The sequence below is a fragment of the Lagenorhynchus albirostris genome, chromosome 15 (genome assembly GCF_949774975.1).
Source record: "Lagenorhynchus albirostris chromosome 15, mLagAlb1.1, whole genome shotgun sequence".
NCBI classification, from domain to species: domain Eukaryota; kingdom Metazoa; phylum Chordata; class Mammalia; order Artiodactyla; family Delphinidae; genus Lagenorhynchus; species Lagenorhynchus albirostris.
The window spans coordinates 65,126,312-65,142,970 of NC_083109.1; the positions used below are offsets into that span (position 1 = coordinate 65,126,312).

Below are 16,659 nucleotides of genomic sequence, written 5' to 3' on the forward strand. Positions count from 1 at the left end.
AGAGAAACCCATATGAGACAGTGCGTGTAACACGTTTAGTCCAATACTCACAGACAGTAGGGATTCAATAATGATCAATTACTATTGTAAATCGTACAATTTATGAATCATGTTAGAGCAGTGTTTTTCCCACTGTGGATGGTGAAAACAATTAGTGGGTTGCCACATGCATTTTTAAAAATGAAAAAATCTCAGTTCTTACATTTAAGTCTTTAATCCATTTTGAATTTACTTTTCTATATGGTGTGAGAAAGTAGTCCAGTTTTATTCTTTTAAATGTAAGACCTGGAACCATAAAACTCCTAGAAGAAAACATAGGCAGTACGTTCTTTGACATCAGTCTTAGCGATTTTTTTTGGATATGTCTCTTCAGGCAAGGGAAATAAAACAAAAATAAACAAATGGGACCACATCAAACTAAAAAGCTTTTGCACAGAGAAGAAAACTATCAACAAAATGAAAAGGCCGCCTACTGAATTGGAGAAGATATTTGCAAATGATATATCTGATAAGGGGTTAATATCCAAAGTATACAAAGAACTCATACAACTCGACATCAAAAAAACCCCCAAACATTTAAAAATGGACAGAGGATCTGAACAGACATCTTCCCCATGTACCAACCAGCTTTAGGTCAAGATAGGTCAAGATTCCATTATTCCTGAAGGCTCCGCCATGCCCCATCCCAATCAATCCACCCCGCCTACCTCATCTTCCTGACCTCTCACCCCCTGCCCCCCAGGTAATCACTGTTTTGGTTTCTATCATCCTAGACTAGTTTTACCTGTTTTTTGATCATCATTTAAATAAAAGTCTTTTATATCTGGCTTGCTCACTCCACATGTTATGTGATTCAGCCATCTTGGTTGTATCAGTAATTTGTTCTTTTCCACTGGTGGTATAGTATTCCTTTGTATGAATATACTACAGTTGTTTATCACTCTACTCTTGATGGATATTTGAGTTGTTTACCGTTTTTAGTTATTATGAATAAAACTGCTATGAGCATTCCTGGTGGATATCTAAGAGTATCTCTTGAGTGTACACCTAGGAATAGAATTCCTGGATCATGGTCCATTAGATCTTTTTACAAAAATAAATCCCCATATGAGAAATGTTTCCAGCAAACGGTGCCAAGAAAAAATGTAGCTCCCCTTGGGGAAATGGTTTGCTTCTTCCCTAGCTTCTCCTTTTTGCCTAGTCTGCCAGGAAGCTCAGAGTTCAATTTAAACCTCATTTATAGCAACTTACTGACTCTTCTTGGTTAGCATATCTAAATTCTCCATTTCTCTTCAGACTTGGTTTTCTTTTTTCTATTTTTATTAACTATATATTTTTTGTAAATTATCTGAAATCCTTTTAGGGAGGAAGCAGGATATAAATACATTCAGGAAGAAAACAGGTATTTGCCTTGTTTACAGCACAAAGAGGTTGTGAATCTCACATGAGATAATGTACATGAGAGAACATGAAACACTGAGAAGCCCGGCCCGGAGGAGTTGTCATTAGTGTGTATTCGACTCTTGAGGAGATGTGAGCTTTAGCAGCTTTGTAGAAAAGGAGAATACTGCTGGCACTTGTTTTAACAGAATTTTTAAAAATAACTTTCTTCTCAACTGATTAGAAAAGTAATACTTGCCCTTTGTGGAAAATTGAACAAAAAAGTAGATAATTCTAAGTCTCACCATCCAGAGATAACTGCTATAAAAATGTCATCTTTCTTTTTTAAAAATAACTTTATTTTGGGCTTCCCTGGTGGCGTGGTGGTTGAGAGTACGCCTGCCGATGCAGGGGACACGGGTTCGTGCCCCGGTCCGGGAAGATCCCACATGCCGCGGAGCGGCTGGGCCCGTGGGCCATGGCCGCTGGGTCTGCGTGTCCGGAGCCTGTGCTCCGCAACGGGAGAGACTACAACAGTGAGAGGCCCGCGTACTGCAAAAAAAAAAACCAAAAAAATCTTTATTTAGATATAATTCATATATCATACAATTTAGTGACTTTTAGTATAGTCCAAGAATTTGCCACCATTACTACAATCAATTTTAGCACATCTTCGTCACCCCCAGAAGAAACCCTACTCCCGTTAGCTATAAGCCCGCAAGACTCCCATTCTTTCCATTCCCAGACAACCACTAATGGACTTTCAATCTCTATAGATTTGCCTTTGTGACTGGCATCTTCACTTTGCACAGTGTTTTCAAGCTTCATCCATGTTGCAGCACATATTAATACATCATTTCTTTTTATGACTTGTATTACTCGGCTGCCATAACAAAATACCGTAGACTGGGTGACTTAAACAACAGACATTTTTTTCCCCACAGTCTGGAGTCTGGATTTCCAAGATCAAGGTACCAGCATGGTTGGGTCTGGTGAGAGCTCTCCTCCTGGTTTGCAGAAGCTGCCTTCTAGCTGTGTCCCCACATAGTGGAGGGAGTGTTCTTGTATCTCCTCCTCTTCTTATAAGGGTACCCATTCTATCAGATCAGGGCTCTACTCTTATGACCTCATTTAACTTTAATCACCTCCTTAAAGGTCCCATCTCCAGTACAGTCACATGTGCGGATTTAAGGCTTCAACATATGGATTTGAGGGGGATACAACTCATGGCCAGATAATATTCCATTGTATGGATGTATCACATCTATGCATCTATTCATCGATTGATGGACATCTGAGTTTTCACATTTTGGCTATTATGAATAATGCCACTATGAACATTCATGTGCAATATTTTGTGTGGACACATGTTTTCATTTCTCTTGGGTATATATAGTAAGGAGCGGAATTCCTGGGTTATATGGTAACTGTAGGTTCAGTTGGTTGAGGAACTGCCACACTGTTTTCAGAGTGGTTGCGCCATTTTACATTCCCACCAGCAGTGGATGAGGGTTCCAGTTCTTACACGTCCTCACCAGCACTTACTATCTGTCTGTTGGACTATAGCCATCTTTGTGGATGTTAAGTGGTATCTCAGTGTGGTTTGATTTGTTTCCCTAATGCCTAATGATGTTGAGTATCTTATCAGGTGCTTATTGGCCGTTTGTATAGCTTCTTTGGAGAAATGTCTACTCAGATCCTCTGCCTTTTTTTTTTTTTTTTTTGCGGTGCGTGGGCCTCTCACTGCTGTGGCCTCTCCCGTTGCGGAGCACAGGCTCTGGACGCGTAGGCTCAGCGGCCATGGCTCACGGGCCCAGCCGCTCCGCGGCATGTGGGATCTTCCTGGACCGGGGCACGAACCCGTGTCCCTTGCATCGGCAGGCGGACTCTCAACCACTGCACCACCAGGGAAGCCCTCCTCTGCCTTTTTAAATTGGATTGTCTGTCTTCTATTGAGTAGTAAGGATTTTTTAAAATGTATTTTAGACACAAGTCTCTAATCAGAGATATGTTTTGCAGTTGCATGGGTTGTCTGTTAACTTTCTTGAAAGTGGTGTATTTTGAAGCATGAAAGTTTTAAATTTTGTTGATGTCCACTTTATTTTTTCATTTGTTCCTTGTGCTTTTGGTGTCATATCTAAGAAATCACTGTCTAATCTATTGGACCATGGACCACGTCTAAACCACTTTTTTTCAAGAGCTTTGTGGTGTTAGGGATTTTATTTAGGTCCTTGACCCATTCTGAGTTACTCTGTGTATGTGGTGTAAGTTAAGGGTCCACCTTTATTCTTTTGCCTGTGGATATCCAGTTGTCCTGCAGCATACGTTGAAGAGACTATTCTTTCCCCCATTGAATGGTCTTGGCACCCTTGGTGAAAATCAGTTGACCATAAATGTAATAAATAAATACATAAATTTCATAAGTAAGTGTTCACTTCTGGATTTTCAGGTCTATTCCATTGATTTATATATTTATCCTTATGCCAGTACCACCCAGTCTCAATTACCGTTGCTTTTAGTAAGTTTTTAAATGGGAAAGTGTGAGTCCTCCAACTTTGTTCTCTTTTTTCAAGACTGTTTTGGCTATCCTGGGTCCCTTGAACTTCCAGTTGTCATCTTTCATGTCAATCTTTCTGAAAATGGATCTCTATCTTTAAGTTTACACTGGAGAGATCATACTTCATAGCAGTTATTTTCATGTATCCTTGCTTTTTTCACCTAGCTTTACATGGTAAACATATCCCCGTATATTATAAACTTATTTTACATGATTAGCTACATAATTTTTTTCTTATTGGACACTTCTTTCTAAGTTTCACCATTATAAATATTGCTGCCATGGCTGCCTTCATTCCTAAGAGAATTTAATTTCATTTGTGCAGCTATTGAAGATATTTTTACATATTGAAAACGTCACTCTTTTAATTCAAACTTTGAGACGATTTCCTGAAGAGCAGTAGAATAGGGACAGGCAAATGAGGTGTCAAATCCCACATTTGCATCTTAGAAAAGGCACTTACCTTTCAGAGCCTCAGTGTTCTCATCTGAAAATTGGAGATAATAATACCTTCAGAGACTCGTTTTGAAGGTTAAAGACAACGTAGGGATATATGACCTTGTACAACACCTGACATATTGTAAGAACTCAATAAATAGTACTTATAATGATTATTATTATTTTCATCATTGTTGTTATTGTTGCCAGCTATATTAAAGCTGCAACAGGCAGCGGAAATGGAGCGGTCTACCTGTGAGGAAATGGTGAGGTGACGTTCATGTCTTTCCTATCAGCCTGGGAATTGCGGTCAGAATGAGTAGACATTAAATGTTTTCTCACATCAGCCAAAGAGAAGTGTTTCGATATCATGCACCAAATAGATGTCCATATTCCTAAATATTTGTTTGTATCTAAGATCAGTGTCTTAGGATTGTTTCCCAGCAATGGCTGTGAGAGGGTTTAACCCAATTCATGTAACTCTTGAAGATATTGTTTGCATATTGAAAACACTTATCTTTCAATTCAAACATATATTAGCTCCAAGAGAGCATGGCTGTGTCTGGCACGTTCGTCATTTTCGGTCTTTGAGTCAACAAACACAATAGGTGCTGGCAAAGGAAGGCAAGAAGGAAGGCGTCAGACCCCAAGTTATATTTTGTTATATTTTGCCTAGGAAATGAGGCAAACAGCGGTTTGAACCCTGACGAGGACCGCCATTTATTAAGCACCTGTTGCATCTGCTGTGTGCCAGGCGCTCTTCTGGCGGACTTGTGTATGTGATCTCAGTTAATGTATTTAAATATCAAGATTGCCCTGTGCAATAAGATCCGCAAGGAACCCAGTTTTATAGGTGAGGGAACAAGCTTTGAGAGGGTTAGCGACTAGGCCAAGGGCATGCTGGTAGTAAGTGCTAGAGACTGGATGCAAATACTTGCCTCTCCGATACTAAAGTCTGGGCATCCCCACTGACCTGGAGAATCCTTTATATTGCTGGAAAAGATGTGTGTCCTTTTGACAGTCTGGAGTCTGAGAGAGAAAGGCCTGGGGGCTTCCAAAGGAAGCTAGAGTAGGGTTTCATTCGTTGGTTCAGCCAAGATTGATCGAGCGCCTGCTGTGGGCGCAGGACTGGACCTGCCAGATGCTGGAGGTTCAGTGGAGAACATAAGCCAACACGTTGTTCTACTCGAAACTCAAGCCTAGTGGGGAAGCCAGACACTATTCCAATAATCACGTGAATCCATGATTACAGACTGTGACGAGTGCTCTGAAGAAGTTCGGGCTGCCTCGAGAGACTTTAGCAGGGGGTTTGAATAGGTTCCCCTAGAAATTAACTAGATGTGAATGGCAGGGAGGGCTTTTGGATGAGGGAAGGATGGAGGCAAAGACCCTGAGCCTGGAAGGGGGACTGAAAGAAGGCCTGAGCGATGAGAGCAGGGTGTGAGGCACCGGGGAGCTGGGCGGGAGCAGTGGCCTCGGGGGACTTTGGGCTTGATCCTGAGGGCAGCAGGGAGCCTTTAAAGGGCTTTAGCAGGGCAGTGGCATCATCAGATGGGCTTTATAGAAAGATGAGCATGGCTGCAGGTGGGAGATGGATCGGATGACCTGGTAGCAGTGGAACTGGACAGAAGTGGATGGGTTTAGGAGACATTTAGAGGGTAAAAATGACTAGATGATATGAGTGATCCTTTCTAAAAAGTAGTTTTGTTTGGGGGTCAGTAAGTTTCTCACCAACGTCAGGGCTTGAAAAATTCAAATTTTCTTTTCAGTACACCGGTGGGCTTCCTATTAGAAAGAACTCTGTAGTTGAAACTCTTGGAATGTTACTTCCCATCTCCTTCTTTTAAGGTTTGATAAAGTTGGCTTCGTCATCGGGGTTTCTTGACTGGACCCCTGTCTGCCTCGCGTTCTGGACCAACTACCAAGATAATGAGTGAATACTGCCCCAGTCCCTAGTTACAGATTGAAATCGTTTCTCAATTAATTATTAGCTTGTTACACTCACAGAGGAGCTATATAAAAATAAACTGGAGGATCTGTTTCCATTTCACTTAAAGGCAGCGTTCAATATACAGGGCTTCTGCCAGTCTGAACTGGATGAGAACTGTTTATAACCCGAGTTCATTCAAAATGCCTGGGATATTTCTAAAGGTTCAGTCTTGGCAGCAGCAGCTGAGAATGCAGAGATAAATAAAAAAGTCATAAGACACGGCTGACAGGGTTCTTCTGTGTTCATTCACACCCCTGACTCCCTAGGCTTTTGAAGACGCAGAATTTAGAAGACAGCCTACTAGATGGTGGCTATTTAAGCTGCTGTGCTAAATCTCCAATCTTGATGCTAACGCGAAATGGAGCTACCCTTGTAAATTCAGATGTAAAAAGAAAATACTAATAGATGTATAAACACATATGAGTATGACGTAAGCTCACTTACATAATTTAAAGAAAATTTGTTTTAAAAAAGCATATTTTCCAGCTTTTCTACAGCCACTGCATTGCCTATATAATTAAGAAATAATTTTATTGAGCATCTACCATGTGCCAGGCAATGGGTACCATCTCATTTCACACTCGCAGTCTCCTGAGAGGAAGGTCTTACTGTCCCCATTTTATGGGTGAGGGAGCTGAGGCTTCAAAGAGGTTAAGAGACTTGCTCAGGTCACCCAGTTGGTAAATGATGGTAAAAGCCAAGTCGCCTGGCTCCAGAAGGTGTGCCCTGAGCAACTAAGCTGTGCTCCAATGGCCCCATTTCTTCCCCTGTTGGAGCCTCAGTTTCCCTCATCTGTGAAAAACATGGCTTTTATTAAATGTCTCTCTTTCCAGAAATCAAGATCCTTTCCAGGGTCAAAACTTGATGTTGAGATTCTGTTTTAATATAACTATTGTTGTCACTTCCAGCACCAAATGTTTCCATTTAAAATGCTGCCTTCCAGGAGACTTCGCCCTGAGTTTACATTGTTTAGAAGTCAACAACAGTAATTACTGCACATTCAAGACTGTCACATCTGCCCCAGTGCCTTGTGGCTTCCAAGTTGGCTCAACTTTCCTCAAAATAACACAGCCCAACATCTGGCACAGTTAAGAAAGGGGGGTAAACATACCAGACTATTGACATTACCCTCTACACGTCAACATTTCTTTCTTTTTAGAAAGAAAATCTTCCATGACATATTCTTCCAGTGGGGACGTGGAGGGTTTTTTTCATATTTTTTTTCTATATTCTTCAGATTTTCTATAATGACTATGAACAGATTTTATAATTGAAAAATAATCTTATTTTAAAAATTCAGTCCAGTAAAAACAGAAAAAAAAAAAAAAAACCTTGGTAATATATATTGTACACTCGCCTACCTCCTAATTGGAAAGTATACAACCTGACTTTAAGCTCTGTTGGATTATTCTGGGTGGTGATAAGGGACCCCAATTCATACTCTGCATTAGTATGACATGATGGTTAAGACCATGGATTTTGGACTCAGACCAGGCTTAGAGTTCTGGCAGGGCCATTTATTTAGCTCTGTGACCTTGGGCAAGTTGCTTAGTGTCTCTGAGCCTTAACTTTCTCATAGGTAAATGGGAATAATGATAGCATCTACCTCCCAGAGTGGCTGGGGTGATTGAACAAGATGATAAATTTGTGTAAAGCCCTGAACATAATGTCTAGCATTCAGTAAATGCAAATTTTCTACTTAATAGTGTGATACGGTTACTAATCTGTTTCAAGTGTGGAGCCCTCAGGGACTGTCAGGCACCTTAGACTCTGCCCTGGATCTGAATGAAAACGTCCTCAGATTTTGATGCCTATTCTCTTCCTCCCCATTTTCCTATTTTATTTTATTTATTTAATTTAATTTTTTGTTGAGGTCAAACTCACAGACAGCAGGGTGCCCTAGTCCTAAGTGTGCAGCACAGTGAACTTCTCTGTATACACACACCATGTAACCAGCACCTGGATCAGGATGAAGAAGGGTCACCACAGAATAGTTTTGCTTATTCTCAAACTTCACATAAATGGAAAGAGTATGGACTCTGTGCCTGGCTTCTTTTGCTGGCTGTTACATCTGGGAGAGTCAACCAAACTGTTGAGGGCAGCAGTAGTTTCCTCTTTTTCACTGATGTGTAGTGTGCTTTCCTGTGAATAGTATCACAATGTGTATATCTCTTATTGATGGACACTTGGGTTGTATCCAGTTTTTATGAACATTCTTGTATATGTTTTTTGGTGGATGTAAACTCACTTCATTTGAGGATTAGCCAGGAGTGGAACTGATGGGCCTGAGAGTATATACATAATACTTAATTTGGCAAGATCCTGCCAAATCATTTGCTAAAGTGTTGGCACTGTTTCCCATCCCCACTAGCGATGCCTGAGCATTAAGTTGTCCTGCATCCTCACCGACACTTAGTATGATGAGTCTTTTTCATTGTAATCATCCTGGTGGGTGTGTAGTGGCTGTCTCACTGTGGCTTTAATTTCTTTGATGCACACCTTTTTAGGTGCTTATCAGCCATTGGGACATAAATTCATTTCTAAACTCAGTTATGCTCTGAGGAAATCTGGTAGCTCAGCTTGCCCGAATTACACTTTAAGGATGGACACACAAGCTCTGAGAGAGGTCTCAGAGACACTCCTGCAACTAAAACACCAGAGTTTGGGGCACACATTCCAAAACATCTACACTGGCTTCTTCTGCTTACTTGCAAATCCTTGGCCATGTTTGATAGCTGAGCTTGCAAGATAACTAACTTTCAGATGATGAGTGACATGTTATAAGTTTTAAAAGATGCTAAGTGAACTCTTTAGCTGCATTTCAGCCTGTATTTCTACAGGCCACTCAGGGGAAAAGAAGTCACATTTGTTGAATATCTACAACGTATCAGTCCCTGCACTGGGCACATTCGGTACATTATCTCCCTAATCTCATAAGGACTCCGTGAGGTCAAGATTATTTTACTTAGTTCAAACGAGGAAATGGGGTTGGGGCTGGGGTCACCCAGCTAGCAGATGGCAGAGCCAGGATTTGAACACTGGGTCTGCTTGACACCAAAGTCTACCCTTCTGTGAGCAAGCAAACTGAGGGGGAAACATTACTTTTCTACCAATCAGAAACTATTCCTAGCATACATTTCATTAATATTTTTTCAGTGGTCACCTCTACTAAGGCAACTTCACCCTTGAGTGGATCTTTCCCTGGGGTCTCCCAACAGTGGGTCTGCTGATACTGGGAGGCCAGCTCCCCTGGGACTCCCCAGCTCCCGACCTCTCCTCCTCCCTGCCTCTCCCCACCTCTGCGGTCTGCCTGACCGCAGTAACACCGTGTACACGTTGATGCCCTGACAGTCTGTTTATCTCCTGTCTGGTATATTTTCTGGTAATTCTTTTAGAAAGTTTTCCCCAATGGTATAGCGATGCACGTGGACGGTAGACATTTGGGAAAACAAAAATACACCCATTTCTTTTTAATCGTTTTATCTACATTTAGTTTTTTTAAGAGTTGAAATGCTGGGCCACCACTTAGTTATGAGTGTAATTTTATTTTTTACAGGGCAGTCACATTTAAGGGATGTATTATGAACATCTCACTCGGGACTAAACATAAAATGGGAATCACTTGTTTTCAAGAAAAATAAACTTTTTTTTCAGAAAAGCAAGAGGGAAAACAAGGGCAGAGATGACTGGGTGAAAGAACCTGGCTTCCACTTTACCTTTGGAGCCATCAGCTTTGTTGGCTTTCAACACCACCAGATAGAAGCCACAGTGTCCCCCTTGGAGACACTGTTAACTTTTGGAATGGAGCAATTTAAAATTTGCATCATCAAAATTTATAGGAATTTTGTAAATTCCACTGTCGTTTGCTCTTGGCAGGTCTCCTTGTTCCTTCAAACTTTGCAAAAGCACATTTTGAATGGTTTCATCCTATTTTATCAAGTTTATAAATTATCAGGTATCTACTCATTCCACAGGTGTTGGGCATTTGGGTCGTTCCTAAACTGTCTATGTGGGAAGAGATGTGGGAGCAGCACCTTTTGTTGCATCTTCATTACAGAAATCTTCATCTCCCTGGGGAGAGAGACCGCGACCCTGTGGAGGTTAAGGGCATGAATGCAGGAGCCGGACAGCCCACAGTGTGACCCCAGGCTCCTTACCTAACCTGCGTGCCTGTCTCCTCATCTGTACGGTCATCGGGGAAGATAACAGCACGCACCTCACTGCCACTTCATATGCGCGAAGCGCCCAATAAGTACCATAGAAGTGTTGTCTTTTTACCCGGAATCCTAAAAACTGGGTGCTAATTGGATAAAAATATATTTTAAGCAATATCTATCTATCTGTCTGACTTGAGGGTGTGAGCCAGTCTCTTTGTAACCCCAGGACCCGTCTGTGTGATGGAGTCACATTTACTGAAGCAGCTTCTCTCTTTGGTGTGTAAGCATCTCTAATTCCCTGTTAATTTTCCTGCCTCCCCCTCTGTGAGCTTCTTGAGGTCAAAGACTGTGCCCTGAAAATAGTAATAGCTAATATGTAGTGTGTGCTTCTCTGGATCAGACTCAGTGCTGAGCACTTTGCGGGTCTTGCCCCTCCCGGGCCCTCAGGAGGCAGGGCCCCGCTCAGAAGTGGGCCCTCAGGAAACAGGCACTGAGTGATAGCTGAGTGATACAGTGCTCTTTCCCAAACTTGTCACATCAGAAGGATCACTCAAAGCGCAGAGGTGGTGGGTGCTGATTCCCACTCACTCATCGAGATTCCGATTATCAAGGTTTGAGGCAGGGCCCAGGAATCTGTATTTTTGCCCCAGCTGGTCCTTTGTGCCGAGGCCACATCTGGGCAACACTGAATGAGTAGCTGGATGATGCTGTGGTCCCTGGATTTCCTCCCTATGTCTTAGGCAGCTTCTCTAGCCATGTCTGGGGTTCTCAGCTCTGTCACTGAGTGACACAGGAGAGCGTGGGGGGCAGTGGAGAGGAGGAGAGCGTAAGCGGGTCTCACTAGTATGCAAGACCTTTCTTGTCACGCTGCCTTTAACTGAAGCTGGAGGGCTGGTGCATCACTCTGGGATCTTCCTCTCTCTCAAGGTCTTCCGTAACTGACTCCGCACCAGTCCGCCAAGGGGTACCAGGACAGCGTAGGGCCATGGAGGCAGCCGTGTGTTGGTGCTGGAAGCCAACCACAGTGATGTCTCTAAGGTGGAAACTGGGGTCTTTCATCTCACTGCCTGCTCCCCTCCACTGCCTCTTCCCTTGCTCCTTCCTTCTACTGAATAACCTGCCTGTGCAAGGTTCCACCGAGACCTGGAGGAGAAAAACCACTAAGGAGAGACGTTATCTGCTTCTTAATTTTTAGCAAAGTAATCCTTGTACATGGTTCCCGTGGTTACGGGTATATAGGATAAAACAGGAGGATGAATGAACGTCATCCCTGTCACCCTCTTCTATGGTAGTCACTTTGAGCTCTGAGCTGTTCCTCTGGGTGGTTAGGGTTAGGGTTAGGGAAAAGTTTAGACACTATCTCCTGATTTCCTGATGTGACAGATGAGAATTAGCTCACTTAAATCCCATCCCCCGCTCCCAAAAGAGTTAAATTGCTCTTTCCCGTTCCTTAATTAGTTGACTTTGTAGTTTCAAGTTACAGACAACCATCTTTATTTCTTCTTACCTTTTCTTGGGAGGAGATGAAATAAACGTATAATAGCGACCATAAAACACAGATAGCTATAAAGCAAACACTCAGGTAACCACCATACCAGTTAAGGAAGTGTAACACTGTGAACACTTTTAAGGCTCCCCCTCCCACCATGAAGCCACTTACCCTAACTTTTGTGATAATCGTTCTCTTGCTTTTATTTAGATTCTCTTCATCTTTATATGCAACCCTCTACATTTAGATTTGCTAGCCATAGAGTCACACTGTATGTATTATTCTGTGCCTTGCATCTTTTTCTTCAATACCGTAAGCTAAGGTAAGCAGACACGGGTAGCTGTGGTTCGTTCGGGTTCAGTGCTGTGTACTCACTGTTCCAGTAAACCACAATTTATTTATGCAGTCAGCTGGTGATGGATTTTTGGGCTGTTTCCAGTTTTCTGCTATCATGAACATCCTCACTGATGTCTGCCAGTAACGTGTGCAAGGGCTTCTCCAGGGGCTGGATACAGGAATGGAGTCGCTGCATTGTGGGGAATGTACATGCTCAGTTTCACTTAATATTGCCAGTTTTCCAGTGTGTTTGCACCGGTGGGCAGTCCCCACCTCCAGAGATTCTGACTTGATTGGCTGGGGTGGGGCTGGGCACCAGGAGTGTTCAGAGTTCCAGGTGATTCCATCATGAGGCTTCACAATACCTTTACTTCCAGTCCATCAACTCTAGTTAGTGTCTTGACTCTCCAACTTGAAGGAGTGTCCCCAGCATCCCTTTCTACTCTCCTCCTTCGAGACTTTTGTATAATGATCTGAAAGAGAGAGGGGCTTTTTCCCAGGCAAGGTCAAAATCTAGGTGTGGGGAGGAGGGTCTCAAGGCATGACAGGATTGGACAAAGGAAAGGCATGCAGGTGAATTCTTCCTTCCAGCAGGGTTGAGGAACTAAAGAAAACCCAAGGCTTGGGAACTCCTCCCATCAGCCAATTCCTCTTTCCTTCCACGCTACCAGTAGCCTTAAGTGTCTGTCTGCCAGTTGTAGGCCAGAGAGAATGTCATTCAAATGGCTTAAGTTTTGAGACCTTGAGACTCCTGTGAACTGCTCTGAGGGTCTTTGCATTCACGTTTCCTTAAGGGACTCCAACCACGGTTTGGGTTTCTTGACCCTTAGCAAGAAAGATTCTTGACCCTGAATCTTAGCAACACACAGCTTTGAATAAATACTGATGCCCGGGCCCCAGACCAATTACCTCAGAATGTCTGGGGCGAGATCCAGGTACCAACAGGTTTCAGAAGCTACCTAGGTAATTCTTAAACGCAGCCAGCATAAAAAACCAGTAGTCAGTGGGTCTCAACTTTATCTAGTGTCCATCAGAATCACCGGGGCGGGGCGGGGGGGGGGCTTGTTAAGAATACTGATGGCTGGGCTCCGCCCCCAGTTTTTGATTCTATAGGTCTGTGGCGGGGGGCCTGGATGTGCATTTCTAATAGGTTCCCAGTGATGCAAACATTGCTGGTCCCCGAACCACACGTGGAAAACCATCATGCGCCTGGGTTTCCCTGCAACCTCCCCGTGGGGAACTAGAACAGCCCTGTGCTGAGCTGCTCCATCTGGTTGTGTGCGCCCCTTCCTACCTCTGTCTTATGTCGTCAGGCTGGTAGCTTGAAATCAGACATGGAAACCGGCAAACGCTACAAATCAGAACTCCGCCACCCCAGCCTGTTGCTAAACATTCATATCCTAGATTACGTCATGGGCCAGCGGGATACTGGGAGAGCACCTCCTAGGTGTGGACCATCCTCGCTCATGCACTGTCATCATCAATAGGCCTAGAGGCATACAGGGTCTTCACTGTGGTTACCTGTACAGCTTCTATATATATGGAACAAAAATAGTACACATTGAAAAAAAAATTAATTTTCCTGTGACCACAGGCTCCTGGTATTGAAAATATTTTTCTGGTTTGAGTTATTAATACAATACTAGTTCACAAAGCCAACTAAATACATTCTAAAATTTGATAGTTATTAAGTATAGAAAGTAAAGGAGACTCTGGGGATGCCAACATTTCAAATTGCGTCCTTGTTTGGCACCTGGGGATTTTTTACACCCTGGGTAATGCCAGGATGGGGAGAGGTAGGAAAGGGAAATGAGCAACTGCAAGTCCACGCAAGAAAGCCAAGATTTGGAAACTGTCTTTGAATAAACCATGACCAAGAACCCTTGGGAAGTCTTTGTGTAGCGCCAGCCTGAAGACTGCTGCGCTAGCCTGTTTAGTCCACTGCGCTGCGTGTGATGGGGTCCATGGCCAGCGTGTGCCCTCAGCCACTGGGAGTTCAGGCTCGACCGAAACCTCTGCTCTACACAGTACCAACCCCCAACACCCTTTCTACACGAACACTGCTCTTCAAGCATGACCAGAGCCTGCAGCCTTGCTCTGAATAACCCTTCAGGCATTAACTTGGACACTAGAAGCGAAGATTTATTAAAAAGAGAGGGTCTTTCCAAATGGATCTCCCACCCACCAGGGGACTGGGTTTCCATATATTTGGCGGAAGGGGCTTTTATCTATTGGGACAATTACCCTTACAAATAGTGCAGTGCTCTGCGTTCAGCTAACTTTCCTGTTTGGCCGACTCAGGAAATCACCCGGATTACATTCTTGTCCGGACCATAAAAGACTAGAAAAGATTCTCCTCTGGCCTCGAACTGACCCCAGTGCTGTCCTGAGCTTTTAATTTTGGGTGTGGGGGGAACAGGGTGAGTGGTGACAGATTCGGTCGAGTCAAGAGCCTCGAATCTGTCATCATCTTTAGTAAAACTTCCTTCCTTCAGGGCCCCCGACCTGCAAAGCATACTTTTGACCTTCTTCTGAACTGAACTCAGAATGGCCGTGAACGTTACATGAAGTGGCTTTGAAACTTCAGGTGCTGCCGGTGGAGGACAAAGGCCCTGTGTTCTTCCCCATAGATCCACGGGACCAGAACCATCGCAGTCGCTCAGTGGGTTTCGAAGCAACTGACTTCTGTGTATCGAAGTCTGCAGTTTCCAGAAGCCAAGTCTGTCTAGGCTTGTAAATGGACCCTGACTTTCTCTTTCATTTCTTTGCAGTAAAATGCAAAATGGAGGATGAAGAAGAGGCTACAGCTAAGACTCCGCAACCTTAACAGCTGTCGATACCTTTCCCCTCTTTGCTCCAATTACTCCACTTGAGGAAAATGTTCAGGTTATGCTTCCTCTATTGTGCTTTCTTGAACAACTAGATTTGGTGCATTCGGATAAGAATCTTTCGTTGCAAACGTGTTTTAGTGCAAATAGCTTATCATAAGAAAGTACTAGTTTTAACTTTCTGCATTATCCCCCAATTTTATTCTTTCATCCATATATTTCCTCAGTGCTTCAGGAGTATTCTTCTATACCAACCACTGCTAAAATGTACAGTGAACTCTGATTCCAAGAGATGTTGAAGTTTTCTCTAGTTACCAGTTTCCCAGTTTTGGCCACCTTTGCAAAGATCCATATTTAAAATAAAGTCCCAAACCTCTGCAGTGGGTTTTAAGTTTATCCGGTGAGTACTCTTTTCATAAAAAAGTCATTATTGCCTGTGATCATTTCCCAAGGAGACTGACCCTTAACTTTGACTGCATCAAGATAAGACACTTAAACGCAGACAACAATAAAGATAAAGAATTTTTGTTGTCTAGGCCCCAAAGCATTATAGAGATTCCTCATTTTATGGGTAAACTGACTTATTACCCTCAATTGTTCTGCAGTTTGCTGCTAACCAGGATTTTCCCATTCAAAATGCCATGGACTTAGCCTCCAGGCAGATCTGAAAGCCAAGTAGTTGTATTGGGTTGTTTTGACAAGCTACCACACGTCTTAAGTAAATAGTAAAGCCTTTATTTTTTGTGTTAAGAACAGCATTTTGAAAATAAAACCTATTTGCCCATGCTTTACAATCTTTTAAATTTGTAATATTTATATACAGTCGTTTATGGTACACATTGATTGTCCTGAAATTTCTTTAACGATTTTTTTAAAGTATGCAACAGTCAGCCAGGGGAGGATAAAGGTACATTATAAAACACACATTAATACATTTAATAAATATATATTATCTATCAAAAACGAGCCTTAGCTCTTCATCAATGAATAAAAAGCACCTGCTGAGAACTCCTTGTAAGCTGGTATAATCATTGCATCATTGGATTATAAAAGCCACAATGCTCCCTTTCGGTTCGGGATTCAACTCAGCCTTGCCTAACCAGGAAGACCCCTCCCACTTTGCCCACATTCTGTGGGCCCTGACAGAATCTGTGCTAAAACAGTGACTCCCCAGCTTTCAACAACCAAATCTGCAACCCTTGAGACACACAGAACTTCCCGGTTTGTCAATTCTTGGGGCCGATTGCCTCCCTCCCTCCACTCCATCTCCAGGGGAGGAATCCAGCACAGAATGACCGTTTTCTATTAGAGGGGAAAGAGTGGCTCTTATAGTCCCAAGGTGAGTTTGACAACTGGACCTGGAAAGATTTGTGCTTACAATTAGGTGTTTTGATCACACAGGCTCTCCTTCCAGGTCATCTTCCCCCAATGTCTTGTTTACATAAACAGACCTTAAACAGAGGTGCCACTTAATTTTGTATTTA

The 16,659-nt window shown here is 43.0% G+C and overlaps 2 protein-coding genes across 5 annotated transcripts in view; one reads left to right on the plus strand and one right to left on the minus strand.

Moving 5' to 3' along the window:
• The window catches only part of IQCK (IQ motif containing K), a 126,397-nt gene extending 110,296 nt beyond the window's left edge, over nt 1–16,101 (plus strand). The window contains exon 10 of one of the 3 annotated variants that reach the window (XR_009535134.1): nt 15,119–15,154. Coding sequence is in view for 2 of the 3 variants with exons in the window: in XM_060122570.1 (XP_059978553.1) it covers nt 15,119–15,174 (56 nt within the window). In the remaining variant the exon portion in view is untranslated. Of the gene's footprint in view, nt 1–14,842 lie in introns of all 3 variants that reach the window. The other 2 variants (XM_060122571.1, XM_060122570.1) reach the window with 2 other exon arrangements.
• GPRC5B (G protein-coupled receptor class C group 5 member B) overlaps nt 1,377–16,659 on the minus strand; it is a 36,837-nt gene continuing 21,554 nt past the window's right edge. Inside the window, exon 4 of one of the 2 annotated variants that reach the window (XM_060122565.1) lies at nt 1,377–1,932. In XM_060122565.1, coding sequence (XP_059978548.1) covers nt 1,909–1,932 — 24 coding nt within the window. In that variant the 3' untranslated portion in view covers nt 1,377–1,908. Of the gene's footprint in view, nt 1,933–13,390; nt 13,880–16,659 lie in introns of those variants that run through there. The other variant, XM_060122566.1, reaches the window with a different exon arrangement.